At 34.1% G+C, this 15109-nt stretch overlaps 1 protein-coding gene across 3 annotated transcripts; it reads right to left on the reverse strand.

The window, feature by feature from the left end:
• Nucleotides 1–9586: 9586 nt before the first annotated feature.
• LOC110033451 (U-box domain-containing protein 44-like) lies at nt 9587–12317 on the reverse strand. 3 transcript variants are annotated; one of them, XM_020737434.1, is made up of 4 exons: nt 11651–12317; nt 11288–11582; nt 10451–11200; nt 10083–10311 (listed from the first exon to the last, which is right to left on the reverse strand). In XM_020737434.1, the coding sequence occupies exons 1-4, from the start codon at nt 12170–12172 to the stop codon at nt 10181–10183; spliced, it is 1698 nt and encodes a 565-aa protein (XP_020593093.1). In that variant the 5' UTR covers nt 12173–12317; the 3' UTR covers nt 10083–10180. The 3 variants fall into 3 exon arrangements, with proteins under 3 accessions (XP_020593091.1, XP_020593092.1, XP_020593093.1); XM_020737432.1 differs by having other exon boundaries at nt 9587–11200; XM_020737433.1 differs by having other exon boundaries at nt 9587–11194; nt 11651–12316.
• Nucleotides 12318–15109: the final 2792 nt, after the last annotated feature.

The raw sequence follows: 15109 nt of genomic DNA on the forward strand, positions 1-15109 counted from the left end.
TATATATATTAATTTTGGCCATTCTAAATCAGTATTTGAATACCAACTTAGCCGTTAAAAAATAAAAATTCAAAAATTCTGCTCCTTCTAAAGTATTTTAAAAACGGCGCTTTTAACAAATTCGTCAAGGGCAAATGTGTAAAATTAAAAGTTTTTTTAAAATTCTTTGGTATGTTAAAAATAATTCATGATATTATTTTACTGACGTCGGCTTTGATGTTTTGCAAAAGTTTGAGGGTTTATCTTGTAACTTTAAATAATGTATCTTAATATCCTGATACAGATTATAATAGAAAATTAAGATATACATAGAATTTGTCTAATATCATATCATGACAATCTTATCTACTGAATCCTTTGTTCTTCTGAAAGAGGAAAAAATATTTTGCCCGGATGTCCACACGATCAGACGGTCAACCACAGGCGGTCGCGTCGCCCACTATTGACGTGTATGGCTACGTGGCCGCTGGTGGTTGGCCATACGGACATTCGCATGTTTGGACGACCAACCACCGACGGTCACGTCGGGGGGCACGTGGAAAAAATACTTTGTCCGGATGTCCACACGATCAGACGGTCAACCACCGGCGGTCGCGTCGCCCACTATTGACGTGTATGACTACGTGGCCGCTGGTGGTTGTCCATAAATTGTCTTCTGCCATTTTGCTACCTTCTAACTACCATAGTTGATGGCACAAGATTGTTAAAGATATGACAAAAAAAAAATTGGTGACCAAGTCATTGAACATACAAAAACTATATTCTAGATTGACTTTGACTTGAAAATAATACCATGTGTGATAAATGGTTCAAAATAATAGGAATTCATTAACCCAACATTTGTGCATGAAAATTCATAAATATAGATCGAAGAAATTTAAAATTATGTAGGCTTCAAGAATTATAATAAATATTGACATATCCTAAGTTAATTGTCAGCTACTAAGTAAAAAACCTACATTCACCGATCGACTAGGAGATCATTATAAGATTAGGGCATAACCAGTGTCAAGGATTAGTTCAGATGCTCAAATTGGCAAAGGCAGAACCTCGTGGCAACAATACCATCGTCGATGCTTTGACAAGGTTGGCTAAGGAGGTAACTTAATTGGAAGATGGGTCTATACTAATTGAAGTTTGAAGTTGTCGAGTCCTCTAGAAAAACCTACATCCACTGATCGACTAGGAGATCATTATAAGATTAGGGCATAGCCAGTGTCAAGGATTAGTTCAGGTGCTCAAATTGGCAAAGGCAGAACCTCGTGGCAACAATACCATCATCGATGAGTTTATACTAATTGAAGTTTGAAGTTGTCGAGTCCTCTACCTAATTGATATGGAATATATTCAGGGACACTAGATCACAAGTTGTCATCACTACAGTTAAGGAATCAACTTATTGGAGACAATTATTTGTGGATTATCTACAAGGAGGCAAATTACCTCAGGGTAAATCACTAGCTCATCAAGTGAAGTCCGGAGAATTGTCGTATACCCTTATAAATGACACATTAAAACGAAAGTCTTTCAATCATGTGATTATATTAGTTAAATAACCACGAAGTCTAGAAGATTGTCAAAGAGATACACACCATATTATGTGGTATTCACCAATCTGGCATCAAGTTAAAAGAAAATATCAAAATGATAGGATACTATTGGCCCAATCATGTGGTTATGTTAATTAAATAACCACGAAGTCTAGAAGATCGTCAAAGAGATACACACCATATTATGTAGTGTTCACCAATCTGGCATCAAGTTAAAAGAAAATATCAAAATGATAGGATACTATTGGCTAGCGATGATTAATCATTGAATGAAGGCCGCACGGATTGCCATCAATGTCAAATACACGATGTAGTTTTACATTACCCGCCTAATGCTTTACACCCCATTTTTGTCTCGTAGCTCTTCGAATGTTGTGGCACAAATATCATAGGACTTATTCATCCAGGGGATATGGGTTCATACTATCAGTGACCGACTAATTTTCGAAGTGGGCGGAGGCATTTACTTTAAGAGAATTAAAAGCTCGCTATGTATTGAAATTTTTAAAGACCACATCGTATATTGATTTAGTCTCCCCCGACAACTCACATCTCATAACAACCCTGCATTCAAAAGTATCAAAATAAACAACTTCACGAGGCGAAATAACATTGATTGAAAGTATTCAAAAAAATATTATCCTTAAGCAAATGGACTAGCTAAAGTATTAAAGACCAACTTAGCTCAGATCCTAAGAAAAGACATTTGAAGACAGTAAGCGGAAGTGGCATGAGCAGTTGTTCGAGGCTTTATGGGATTGTTGAACCACATATAAAACCCCAACTCAATCCACCCTATTTGCTTTAGTCTATGGGTCTGAAGCCATTCTTTATTTGGAAAGCAAGTCTCCTCATCAAGGGTTGTTGCTTCTCTAATGAACTCTCCAAAACAGAACATCCGGTTGCGGTTAAAAGAATTCAAACCATAAGAAGAGATATGTCTATTGGTCCAACAAAATCATGAACTTTAACAAGCACTAATGGCTCAAGCTCATGATAATTTGGTTAGTCCTAGAGCATTTAATGTGTGGGAATTAGTTTTTGTCCTTAAAATGCCGATTCTTGCTCATTAAAAGACAAGTAGTAAGTTTGAACAAATGCGGGAAGGCACGTTTGTGATAGAGGAAATATATCAAATAATTTTCTATCAATTTGTATACAGTTAGAGTGAACGTCCAATGCTTCCACAATATTATGCGCAGTGACGTATAAGAGTGTTCCAACTAATAAAATCTTCTTTTGAGACCCTAATAGGAGTCTATCAATCACTGAATCGTTGATTTTTTTTTTTAATTGAATTATCAATATTTTGAATTTGAGATCTAATTTAAAAAAAAAAAATTAACTCACTCGGACCTCATTGAACTTATTTAAATTTCATTGAGTTCAGTGATACACCCAAAATATATAGTATTTTTATACATATTTTTATAACTATTTTTGAGATATTGCATTTTAATAAAATATATTTGTGTGTTTTTCTTTCGGGTACAATCAAATGGATGAAAAATGTTAAAACGAGTGAAAAAAAGGTCAAATTTGGAGCAAAAATGAAGAAATGTGCAAAAATGAACTGGGGCGCCTAAGCGCCCAGGATTGACGTCTAAGCGCCAGAGCAGCTGCGCCTAAGCGCCAGGTACCTCGCGCTTGAACGCCAGAAGTAGTTATGAGACGAATTATTTAATTTGAACAGATTTTTTAAGAGGTGTTTGCAGCAGCCCTTGGTAAAAACGTGGGAAATAGCTCATGGACACGAAAATTTATTCAACTGACTTTTGAGGAGATAACTTTTAGAAGATTCATTGAATAGAGACACATTTTTGAAGAGACCAATGCATCACTTGGATTTTTATAAGAAAAGACTTAGATTTTCCAAGAGAGGAGGCCAGCCACCCATCAAATTTATAGTCATCATCCATCCAAGTCAACGTCGTCGCCGCCGGCCACTTTACTTTTCTTTTTATTTTGAGTGTTTAGTTTGTATTGTGAGTGAAGGAAGAGAATTCAAAAGAACTTCAAGACATTTGGTGGAGAGAATTTGAGATAAGTGTTTATTTTTGTGACTACACTTGATTTTAATTTAGATTTCATGTTTTGTGCATGATTTCTACTTTTAAACTCATGTGTGGTTGTGTTTTCAACATGAATTCTGAGTAGTTTTCTTTGTATTTTTCCTTAAAATGATAAATGATTAAGTGTTGAAAGGAAGTTGTGAAGTATTAGACTTCATTGTTGGAAGAAGTTGTAATAATTTGAAACTTTGCACTTTATTCACTTCTTGATTTTGTCAATTAAGATGTTAATACTTATTGTGAGAATATGTAAGATCTGATATGATATTATTTCAATCAATAAATGGTTGGATTCACATATTAATTTTTCATGAGGTTGAGTGCAAATAAATAGGGAAATAAAATTTTCAAGGGTGTAGAATTAAAGGACTCTAGAGTGACAAACTAAAGCCCCCAATTTGATTTATAATTTTAGATTTTGATACGAGATGTTAGCCCCTAGGTGAAGGGAAGAGAACTCTAGAGTGAGAGCTAGAGTGAGAGCTAGTATTTTCTTTGTCTAGTCGGTCTTCAAGAGTATTCAAACTATATATTAATTAATGTCCTTTATAGCATCTCTAGTAAGGGTAAATAATATTATTGCTCCTATTTGACACAACACATATAAAATACTTTCAAAATAGAATTTTTGTACTTATTATTGATTCATGATAAGGAAAAAAATATTTTATTTATATCACATTTATCTTGCAAGTACTTAGTTAATTTAATTAGCTTCTTACATTATTTTCATGAACCTAAAAAATTACTAAATGAATCGAATTTACATTCCTATTTTAGCATCTTAAATTTAAGTAAGAATATTTTGCTAAGTAGATTTTTGTCATCTAAAATTTCTAAATTCCTAAAAAGCATATAGCAATTCCAAATGAGATCGATATTTGGGACTTAATAAAAAAATCTTATATTACTTGATAACAATACGTATACCTGCGTAATATCCCATATTTTAAATATTATAATTACATAGTGAGATCGATATTTGGGACTTAATAAAAAAAGCTTATATTACTTGATAACAATACGTATACCTGCGTAATATCCCATATTTTAAATATTATAATTACATTCTTATTTGTTTCATAGTAGAAAACTTACCTAGCTTTTGTTTTGAATCAAATTTTTGGCTTTGTTGCAAATTAAGAATAACTATTAAGGAAATTAAGTTATAATCACATACATCTTATTTTACTTCTATATAGAAAGTCGGGATCACTCACTCAAATTTCATTGAATTCATTCAAATTTATATATTTCAAAACTCAGCACTCTTTCGCCTTAATTAGGAATCCTCAAACTTTAACTTGTAAAATCAACCAATTAAGTTTATCGATCAAATTAAAATTTAATTGAGGATTAAAATTTTAAATCTTAAAGTTGTGATTGAGCTATGGATGATATTTAACTCTTCATTTTTATTGCAGAAAAATGTTTGTCGGAAAGCTCATCTTCACTTTCAAAAATAGTATCAAGCTAGCAATTGACCAAAACCACTTAACAAACAACCCTATTATCAAGTTTGGCATAAGATTTGAAGCTATGGACATGCTTTGCAACAACGCAATTGTAACAGTGCTTGAGCCAGAGGAGGTAAGAAAAAGGAAAACCAATGATTGAGTTCCCGATCAGGGGAGCAGAAGTTCCCCTAGCTTATGTTGAGCCTAATGGAGCACCCATTAAGCCTTGGCTCAAGTCCAGCATTACTAGGCCTATTTTGACTAAGGCACAGAGGAGAAATAAGAATAAAAGGACAAAGAAGATGTACGCTAAGATTGCTAAGGAATCCAAAATTGTAGAAGTGGAACGAATACCAGGTATGGAGGAATATGTGTTCATGGACCTGTCTTAGATAGTTAGAGATAGTAGGTTCAAATAAACACCTCCTCCTACAATTGAGCCATTATTGAAAAGAACCAGAGCAACCTCCCCATTCATTCCTTAAGATTGAGTATGATGATCAACTGATAATGTGCAGACAGATGAAAAGAAAATTTTCAAGCATTTTGAGGGGTTGAGAGGTAGGTTCGTCAATATATGGCACGCCCCAACGGGATATCTTATGTACTGTAATAGATTATATTAAGTCCGGTGTGGAAGAGATATCTAGCCCAATATCTACTTAAAAGGTTTTTTTTTTTTTTTCTAATTTTTATTACACAAAGTCACTAAGTCAACAATAATAATATAAAAATAAAGCTAAAAATCCTCATTATCACATTTTCCTTCTATACATCAAAGTTATTTATGTTCAAAATATTTATATACATTAATTATAATTTTCTAATAATCTCAACAAAACATACATATTTATCATAATCACAAAAAACATCTCCAAAATATGTCTCTATCAATAAGTACTATCAGCTCACACCACTAGATCCTTACCCTTCCTTGAAAACATGTAAAAGAAACAAGAGTGAGCGAACATCTCAATAGACTATACGAAATCTACAATTAAAATCAATGCATATAAATAGAATAAAATGTGTGATTGCATCATAATCATGTCATGTATGTTAAACAGGTAAATATGTAAGTCACTAAACATATATATATATATATATATATTGTAAAACATATAATCATGATATGACATCAAATCAAAATAACAACAGTGTATATAATTCATATCATCAAGCAATATCATCATCACAATTGTATTATGCAAGTTAGGTAAAATGACTAATCATATGTGGTGTTTTCGCAGCATCAATCATAGTAAAACAGATACAATATCATATTATATCATATCAGTAAAAATTGTCAGAACAATTAGTTAGGTGGCACAAAACACGGGAGTCGTCATCCCAAGTTTATCGACCCTCATATCATATCATATTCACCCCTGATAACTCCCAGCATATATCAGATTTACACTGCAAACCCATTTAAAGGAAAGTTCATCGGCCCACTCTCCAACACAGTGTATCATATCTCTGTCAACTTGAATCATAGTAACCAGACTTTCTTGTGTACATAAATTACATAATAACATAACACATTTAAGTAGTTATAACATACTCAGCGTGACATTTTATATGTAAAACATGCATGTAAAATAAAATAAGGAAATCCACAGTATGAAATAATAGGATAGACTATAAGAAACAATCAAAATAGAAATTACATAAGCATATATATAGTCATCATTGTGTCTGTAATTCATAATATACATAATTTTAATTACGTTTTTATAAAATTGTATATAACTCAAATTAGGATTTTGCCTCAAATAAAAGAAATATCAAGTTAAAATTTAATTTACTTGAGCTAAAATGTGCATAATAACTGAGATAATAACATATTAAAAGTTACACGGCAAAAGTTTCCAAAATACAAAAATATAACAAATTTGGCATGATTTGGACAACAAATTGTTTGGAAAATAGACAAAATAGAAAAATGCATCTAATTTTTAATAATTTTAAGCAGGCTCAATATCCTTTGGAAACAAACTAAGCAACCTCAAAACAAATTTAAAAAATTCAATAATCCTCACATGAAACTTAATAACCCCCAAATAATTCTAAACAATCTTCTAACATTTTTTAAAGTATCTTCAAATAAATTTAAAACTTCAATAAATTTCAAACAAACCTTCAAATACATTTCAAGTAAACCTAAGATAAACCCTCTCCAATCCAATTAAATCAACTTTAAAAAAAAAAAACCTTCAAATGAAACTAAGTCCATCCAACTCAAGTTTTTAGCCCAAGTAAATCATCCATGTAAAACTCTTTTCAAAACAATTAACGCAAATTTAATCAATTAACCCAAATGAAATCAGTCAACCAAAAAAAACCTCTTCACACCAAACTCATCAAATCCCAATCCCCTTGGTGTGCTTTGTTCCTAAAGTTAGCTTACCATTTTCATAAGTCTTTCCTCATAGGACTGTTGGTATCAATTCCACATATCTTTTCAAAATCCCAAGTCTATCAAATTTGGGTGGGTCCTAAAAATCAATTTTGTAAACACTCACTAAATAATCATGCACGATATAAGCCAACACTTTAATTGAAAGTATTCTCGGAAGCCACAACTGATATGTAATTAGCTACGAGTGTTTTCCCTCATAGGGATACCATATCCCATAATAAAATGAACTCGATCTTACCCCCATAAGATCAGAAAAATTCTGGTTCTACAAACTCATATATCTTGAAGGTTTTTTCATCTGAGTGATTAGATTCATTTTAAGATAATAATTTTATCCTTCAGGGTAATATATTATTCATCGATTCCGAAATTTATGGTAGATATCAACCCTGCACCCAAAAAAAATAAATCACACCAGAGGGTTCCTTGTTGAAGGCTTTCAATTGAAGGGAGGCCAAGGGTCAATCAATGGTAGCTTGATAGTTACAAAGTGTGAAACAAATAGGAATAAAAGATGCCCAAGCCTTCAGTCTTCTTAAATTAGGGCATCAAAAGAGAGATAGAAATCACATGATTCACAAGTTGACTGGAGGAAAGGCAGCATCAAGCAACTCATGCAAGGGAGAAGGTGAGGGCTTGGGTGGTTAAAGAGTTTGGGCTTCATAAGATAGAGAGGGCTTCAACAGTTTTTGGTCTAGTCTGGTTCAATTAAGGGTCAGTTTGAGTTTTGCATTTATATTTTGTCATGAAATAACAATACAATGAGTGCAATATTAAAAATGTTCAGATAAACAAATTGAAGATCATTAGCGAAACTATTATGTTTATCAGATATAAAAATTATTTTATTTACCAAGCCTACCAACTATCTCAATTTGATCATGTTTTTTAGCAACAACTACATATATTTTTGAAGCTGTGTAGGTAAACATATAAAAATAAATACACATACTTGAGATGGAGTTCCAAGCAAGAGATTGATAATTTTCATGAACTTTTCCTATTTAATATGATCAAATATAATAATAAATTTCTAAAAGGCTTTTGAAGACGCTCTTATATATGTGATGACTTGCTCATAACTTCGTTAAGCCCTTTTATAGATGAAAGCAGTATCATAATCCCAATTTATTTATTTATGATATTATCAACTTAAGTTTAACTTAGAATCAAATTTAATAGTCCCTCCTCGACTATATGTCTAATAAGTTATGACTAAGGTTTTATTTGTGATAGCTTTCTATTTGTTTTGCATTTCAGACCGTCATCACATTTATGTTTGAGGAATTGATTTTTTATTGTTTTCTAGAAATTTTTATGGTGAGAAATTTTTTTAATCTGACTTGTTAAAATGTGGTGGTTATAAAAAAACTACTGTCTGATTTTTTTTTTTTTTTAGAAAAAATATATATATTTATAAGTCTCACTATAATTTTCTAAGAAATTGATTTCCCCATCAGAGGTTTGTATTACCTTTTCTTAAAAGATAGAGCCACTCCAAATAGACCCTAGGCTAGTCAGAGGTACATCAAAACTGCCATAGTGTTATGCTTCATGACACCTGCTCTAAAAATTGTATGATTTTTACTAACTTCAAATCTTACAAATTTTACAAACAATTTTCAAATTTGTAATAAAAATATCAAATGTCCTTCACTGATTTGTTCATCTTATACATATTTTTATTGTTTATTCATATAACTTTCACTTCAACATATCTTTGCTCTAAAAATATGGCTCAACTTCTAAATGCATCGAGAAAAAAATAGAGCATAAAGCCATTATATTATTAATTGACAAATGCAGAATAGTTGTCTAAATGCATGAATTAATGCTTTCAACCTCAAATCCATGAAAATAAAGAAGATCTGGTGCACTAATCATCATTAAAAAAAAAAGTAAAGTCTCTAATAGACATTTTAATATTGAAGCATCCATGAAATCACCAAAAGTTGCATCAACTTAAACTAGTTATATAATTTTAATTACATAAATAAATTAATTCATATAGAAGCATTGAATGCCTTCCTAAACTTATATATAGTACATCAACTCATATCAAGCCTATATCATCTAACAACAATCTAATCAAGAAGGAAACTTTTTCCACTTATATCCATATTTTCCAGTTTAGAATCTAGTATTAGCAACAAAAAAATAAAAGTTGGTCCTAATGATGGCTCAATAGATGAAATCAAGTTTCATCTGGGATACTAACCAATTTTGCACGCACGGAAGCTGCCTTAAACTTGATCCTGTTTTCCTGGCTGAGTAGGTATACCAGCACTTTTTCAAACTTATCATCTAACCCATCAGCTTTGATTCTAGGATATTCGCAGACCTTTTCAAGGAGTTCAAGTGCAGCCTCCTTGACAGACATTGATCCCCTTTCCAAGGCCTCAATAATTGCCACTGCACCTTGGCTCTCCACAATGGCATTCGCAGCAGCAGTAGAGTCGCATTGAGTACACAAAGTGTTAAGCGCCATCAAAGCTGCCGCAGAAGCTCCAGGCTCCATAGTTCTCACCATCTCTATCAATGGCTTCACTGCTCCAGCTTTGATGAGACAAAAGGGATTCTGCAAAGAGCTAGACAAATGTACCGAGCAAAGAGTTCTTTTACTCGACTGTATCAAATTTGGGATTCTCTGTCTTAACTGTGCAAATGAAGATGAGCTATTCACTGGTGTTGAGGGAATCCTGCTGCAACGAGCCAGATAGGAAATAGTGATGGCGGCGTGCTGCTTAGCAAGAGTGCTGGCGCCATTTGAGAGCATTTGAACGAGAAGTTGATGCAGCTTGTTGAGTTGCCTACCAGTTACAGAATTAGAGATCACAATGTACCTATGCAGTGCTGTGAGGGAATTTTCTAATAATTCATTGGACTTGATGCTATGGGAGAAGATGTCATTTATAGCTTTCAGAAAAGATGTATTTTGAAGCATCTCACCTATGCTATGGTCGCTGATTAGAAGATACCCAATAATGCCAGCAGCGGCAGACCTTTCTTCTTCCACAGAACTATGGGTGAGTATAGCTATAAGATAATTCACAAAAGAATCCTTTGCGGGAGATGGTGGAAGAAAAATCATGTCATTGATATCGGTTCCAGCAATGTAGTATATCAATTTCAGTACTTGCAGTCTTACACCGTCGTTTTGATCGAGTTTAAGGGCGGAGAAGAGAAAGTTCATTGAGCCAAGTTTGGATTTTATCCATTGTCGTGCTGTATCAGATTTCTGAACAATTATCTGGAGCAGTTTCAGTAAGGAAATTTGGCCTTGATAACCAGAGGTTTCAATCTGCAAAAGAAAGGATTTGATAGTGTTGCTAGAGTAGAGAACCTGCAATCCTGGATTGTTCTGATGATCCTTATGCTGGCTTATTTGAATAAGTGCAACGATGATCTCTACTACTTCTTGCATCAATAGCTGATCCGGAGCTACGGTAATTAGGCCTATTAAAGCTGGGATGGCGAATTCATTCGACAGGAAGCGGGACTGGAACTCTCTAAAAGCCATGAGCTGCTTGATGCACTGGAGAGAAGACGATCTGCTAGAAACCGATCCAGAGTTGAGCAACTCAGTTAGAGAGGTAACAAACTGGTCGTTTCCCAAGCTCCTCGCAGCAGTTTCTGTTAATTTCATCCGAGCCAATTCATCAGCCATCGAAGCTCTCGTTTCCACAGAGTTCTCTGCTTCTACAAACCAGCAGAAATGAGTTCGCCTTCTTACTCGCCGGCGAAGCATCCACAGCATATGTTTTCAGAAGCTTTGAAGTATCTCACCTTGGCAAAAATGTTCGAGGAATGGACTTAAGTATCCGCATTTGCCCATCATAATGGCGAATTGGACTCTGTAAAGGTTCTCCAGGACACCGCGCGCCATCTCCGCTATCTCAGCAGTCGGATAGTTGAGCAGGGAGACTAAGGTGGGGATGGAGTTCGGATCATTTCCAATCTTATCGGCAATGGTGTCCTTCTTGGAGAGCTCCAGCAAGATTTCTAATGCATAAATCTCAGGCTCAGCGCCGCGGAGAAGCTTCGTAAGGCACCTAATCACCCCCGTCGTTCCCATCGTTTCCTGCATAATTTCATCACTCTCGCTGTCGATCTCCAAAAGCAACAAATGAGAATGAAAGATTAAGTTACCTTGCTCTCATCGGAAAACCGTGCTATTAGAAGGAGACAACTGAGCACCGCTCTAGTGTCTCCTAAGCTTTTCTTCAGGAGCAATGCGAGGTAACGAAGAACCTTATCTTCTTTTGCCTTAGCGATACAGCTAGGGATTTCCATCATCGCATCCTTTAGGTCCTCTAGGGCACGGTTCACACATTCCAAATCCGTCGAGGAAAGCAAGGAATCCGCAAGCCTCAGCTTCTTAACCGCGTCTCTCTGCTTCTTCTCTAAGATATAGAATCGCAGCGATACGTTCGGAGTGAGTTTCTCCGTGGGCGAAAGCTCTTTGCTGCACTCAGGGCACCAGTAGTTTCCCAGCCTGAGATGCTCCTCCACAGCCTTTCTCTCAAAGCTGTGACCGCATGATACGGAAACGGGATCCACCAGTAGCTCCCCATCAACAGAACAGAGAAATGAACTCCGTGGACTGGGGAAATCCTCCTCAGTGCTTCCCCTAGAACTCGCAGAAGCTGTCGCAGAGCTGTCAAACTCCATGTTCTTTAGCTAGTGGATAACGGCGTCAGCACTGGCATTCGTTGAGGGGTAAGAGATGGAGCTCCGCCCCGCTTGTAATCGCCGAGTCTATCCTCTAAAATGTTTTCTCAGAAGCCATGATCGAGCTGGGACTGGGTTGGCGATGAGTGTCGGCAGGGTTATAAATGAGAGGTTTCGCTGCAACGAAAAGACGCGGAGGTAACGCTGGGGATTGCGCGTACGCGTTGTGATAGTGAAGCGACATGGGCGTGTGAGGATTTTTCTTCATATGGAAAGAAAGTTTTACTCTTGAATAAAAAATTAATTAATAAATCTTAAATAATTACTTTTTAAGAGAAAAGTTATAAATGCATGATAAGATTGTAATTACGTATAAATTATTTTTTTAGGGCAAAAACTTGTGTTGTAATTTTAGTGCAATTTTAAAAGAATATTTATAATTATTTATAAATATCTTGTAGTTTATAGAAATTGCACGAGAATTTTTTGACTCTGTTGAGAGAGTATATTTGTTAGCTGAGGAATATGTAAGCAAGATTGAAAAAATATTTTATTTAATGAATATAAGTAAAAAGTACCAAACTTGTTAATCATTAAAAGTCTAAAATAAATTTTATGATTCAACTCTAATTGTGTATAATGCTCTCTCTCTCTCTCTCTCTCTCTCTCTCTCTCTCTCTATCTCTCTCTCTCTCGTGCTTAGAGTCAATTCTCCTAAATTTTTGGTGTCACTCTTTCACCTGTAAAGTCTACGATGACCCGATTAATAGTTTTCAGTTAGGAACGACGTCATAATCTTGTTAGAATTTTTGTGAAATGATAATTTAAGTTAATGCAAAATGAAATAAGTAACTATTGCAATTTTTTTTGTGAAATGAAATAATAAGAAAAAATTTTGAGTAAACAAGGCGGCGATTTCTACTCAATGTGACCCATTTTTGGTGTTCACACCAACTTTAAAAATCCTATTTTCACTCTTGGATGGTTTCCAATAATTTGGGGATCCGAAAAAAAAAAGCCACATGCATGAAGTTACGCACATTTGTGAGAGCGTATGGAAGAAGGCAAGCCCTCCTTTGAAAGCTTGCGCCCAAGCATCAAGTTGACTAAATGCTCCTATGGGCACTAAAGCACTCATATTGAAGGCGCACTCTTCTTCCCAGGCAGCCATTGAGGCATTGCTTTGGCCTGTGGGGCGCTTGAGCCCGCCTCTCCACCCAATAAGAAAATGTCATAAACTAAGGAATGGGTGCTTTTGAGCCGATGCAGCGCCTAAGTGCACAGTTTGTTTCCTTCGTTAAATCTCATTACTTCAGCCCATTTCATTTCTTAAGAGTTCTTTAAATCATTCTCATGCTTCATAAATAGATTTCCCTTCAAACTGATTAAAAGATGTAATATCATTTCTAAGCTTCGCAATTTTTTATGGTGGAAAATATTTAGCCAGGAATTTCTATGCTAAATCACTCCAAGTTCTGATAGATTCATGTGCTAACAAATTCAACCACATCTTAGATTTATCCCTCAGTGAGAAAGAAAATAACCTAAGTCTTATGACATTATCTGATACATCATCATATTTAAATGTAGCGCAAAATTTTAAAAAATTGCCAAGATGTAAATATGGATCTTCAATTGGTGATCCCCCAAACTGATTATTTAATATCATTTGGATAATATCATGTTTAAGTTCAAATGAATTAGCCACTACATTAGATTTTTGAATACTACAATGAAGTTCATCTACCGTAGAGTTGACAACATAATCTCGTAAATGCGTAAATTCTTGATGAATTTCAGCATTTTGTTTTGTCATTTCTGTTGCCTAAATTCTTGATGAATTTCAGCATTTTGGTTTGTCATTTCTGTAATTTTTTAGATTTTTCAAAAAATTTAATTTTTTTTCTTTCTTTTGATTTTCTTAACACTTCTTTCTAATTCAGGGTCGTAGAGCACTAGTCCTTCAAAACCTAAACTACGCATATACTAACATAAAATAAAATACACAAAAATAAAATGTTATAATAATATATTCCTATAATAACTCTTAAAGTTTAAATAAGACTCTCTAAAATAGAAATTTTCTTGCAATGAATTCCCCGACAACGACGTCAAAAACTTGATCCCGACTGTTTATATGCAACAATATAACAATGTCTTTGATTATATTTTTCACTTATATTTCCTTACTTTGTAACAGTACCAAAAACTTGATCCTGAAGAAAATAAGAATTTAACTTTTTAATTTATATATATATTGGGATACTGCGCAAGTATATATATTATTATCAAGTAATATAGGAATTTTTTATTAAGACTTGAATATCGAACCCACGGGAATTTCACAATATGTAATATTAAACAACAAACTTTCTATTTTAAAAAAGATAATTACTTAAATTATAGATGTTTTTACAGTAATTAAAATTCAAATCTTTTTTGTATTTTTGATATTTTGACAAAAAAATAAAAACTACTAAAGATAACTTGAGTTTATGTAAAAGAAAAGCACTTAATATGAATGTATATTTCTCCTTATCATGAATCAGTAATAAGTATAGGAATTCTGTTGTGGAAGTATGCAATTTGTGTTGTGCAAAATAGGAGCAATGTTATTCTTTATCCTTACTTGAGATGTTATAAAGAATATTGATTAATTTAAAGTTTGAATAGTTTTGAAGACAGGCTAGGCAGGGAAGATACCAGTTCTAACTCTAGAGTTCCCTCGACTCCCTCCACCTGAGGGCTAAGATCTCGCATCAGAACCTAAAACAATAAACCAAGTTGGGGGCTTTAACTTGTCACTTTAAAGTACACCCTTCAAAGATCAGTTTCCTGTTTATTTGCACTTAATCATATAAATTACATTCTCATTCATACAATCTCATGCGATTCTTTTCTATTGTTGACTAAGACAATACTAGCCTGGTTCTTACA

The sequence above is a fragment of the Phalaenopsis equestris genome, unplaced genomic scaffold (genome assembly GCF_001263595.1).
Source record: "Phalaenopsis equestris unplaced genomic scaffold, ASM126359v1 Scaffold001187, whole genome shotgun sequence".
In the NCBI taxonomy this organism is placed as follows: Eukaryota; Viridiplantae; Streptophyta; class Magnoliopsida; order Asparagales; family Orchidaceae; genus Phalaenopsis; species Phalaenopsis equestris.

What these genes read in the sequence shown, in the direction of transcription:
- LOC110033451 (XM_020737432.1), bottom strand. Translation starts at nt 12,172, where the DNA reads ATGGAGTTTGACAGCTCTGCGACAGCTTCTGCGAGTTCTAGGGGAAGC. An exon ending in GGTTTTCCGATGAGAGCAAG is followed by an intron (nt 11,583 to 11,650) that starts GTAACTTAATCT and finishes GAAATTATGCAG; the next exon opens with GAAACGATGGGAACGACGGG. An exon ending in CCTCGAACATTTTTGCCAAG is followed by an intron (nt 11,201 to 11,287) that starts GTGAGATACTTC and finishes GCTGGTTTGTAG; the next exon opens with AAGCAGAGAACTCTGTGGAA.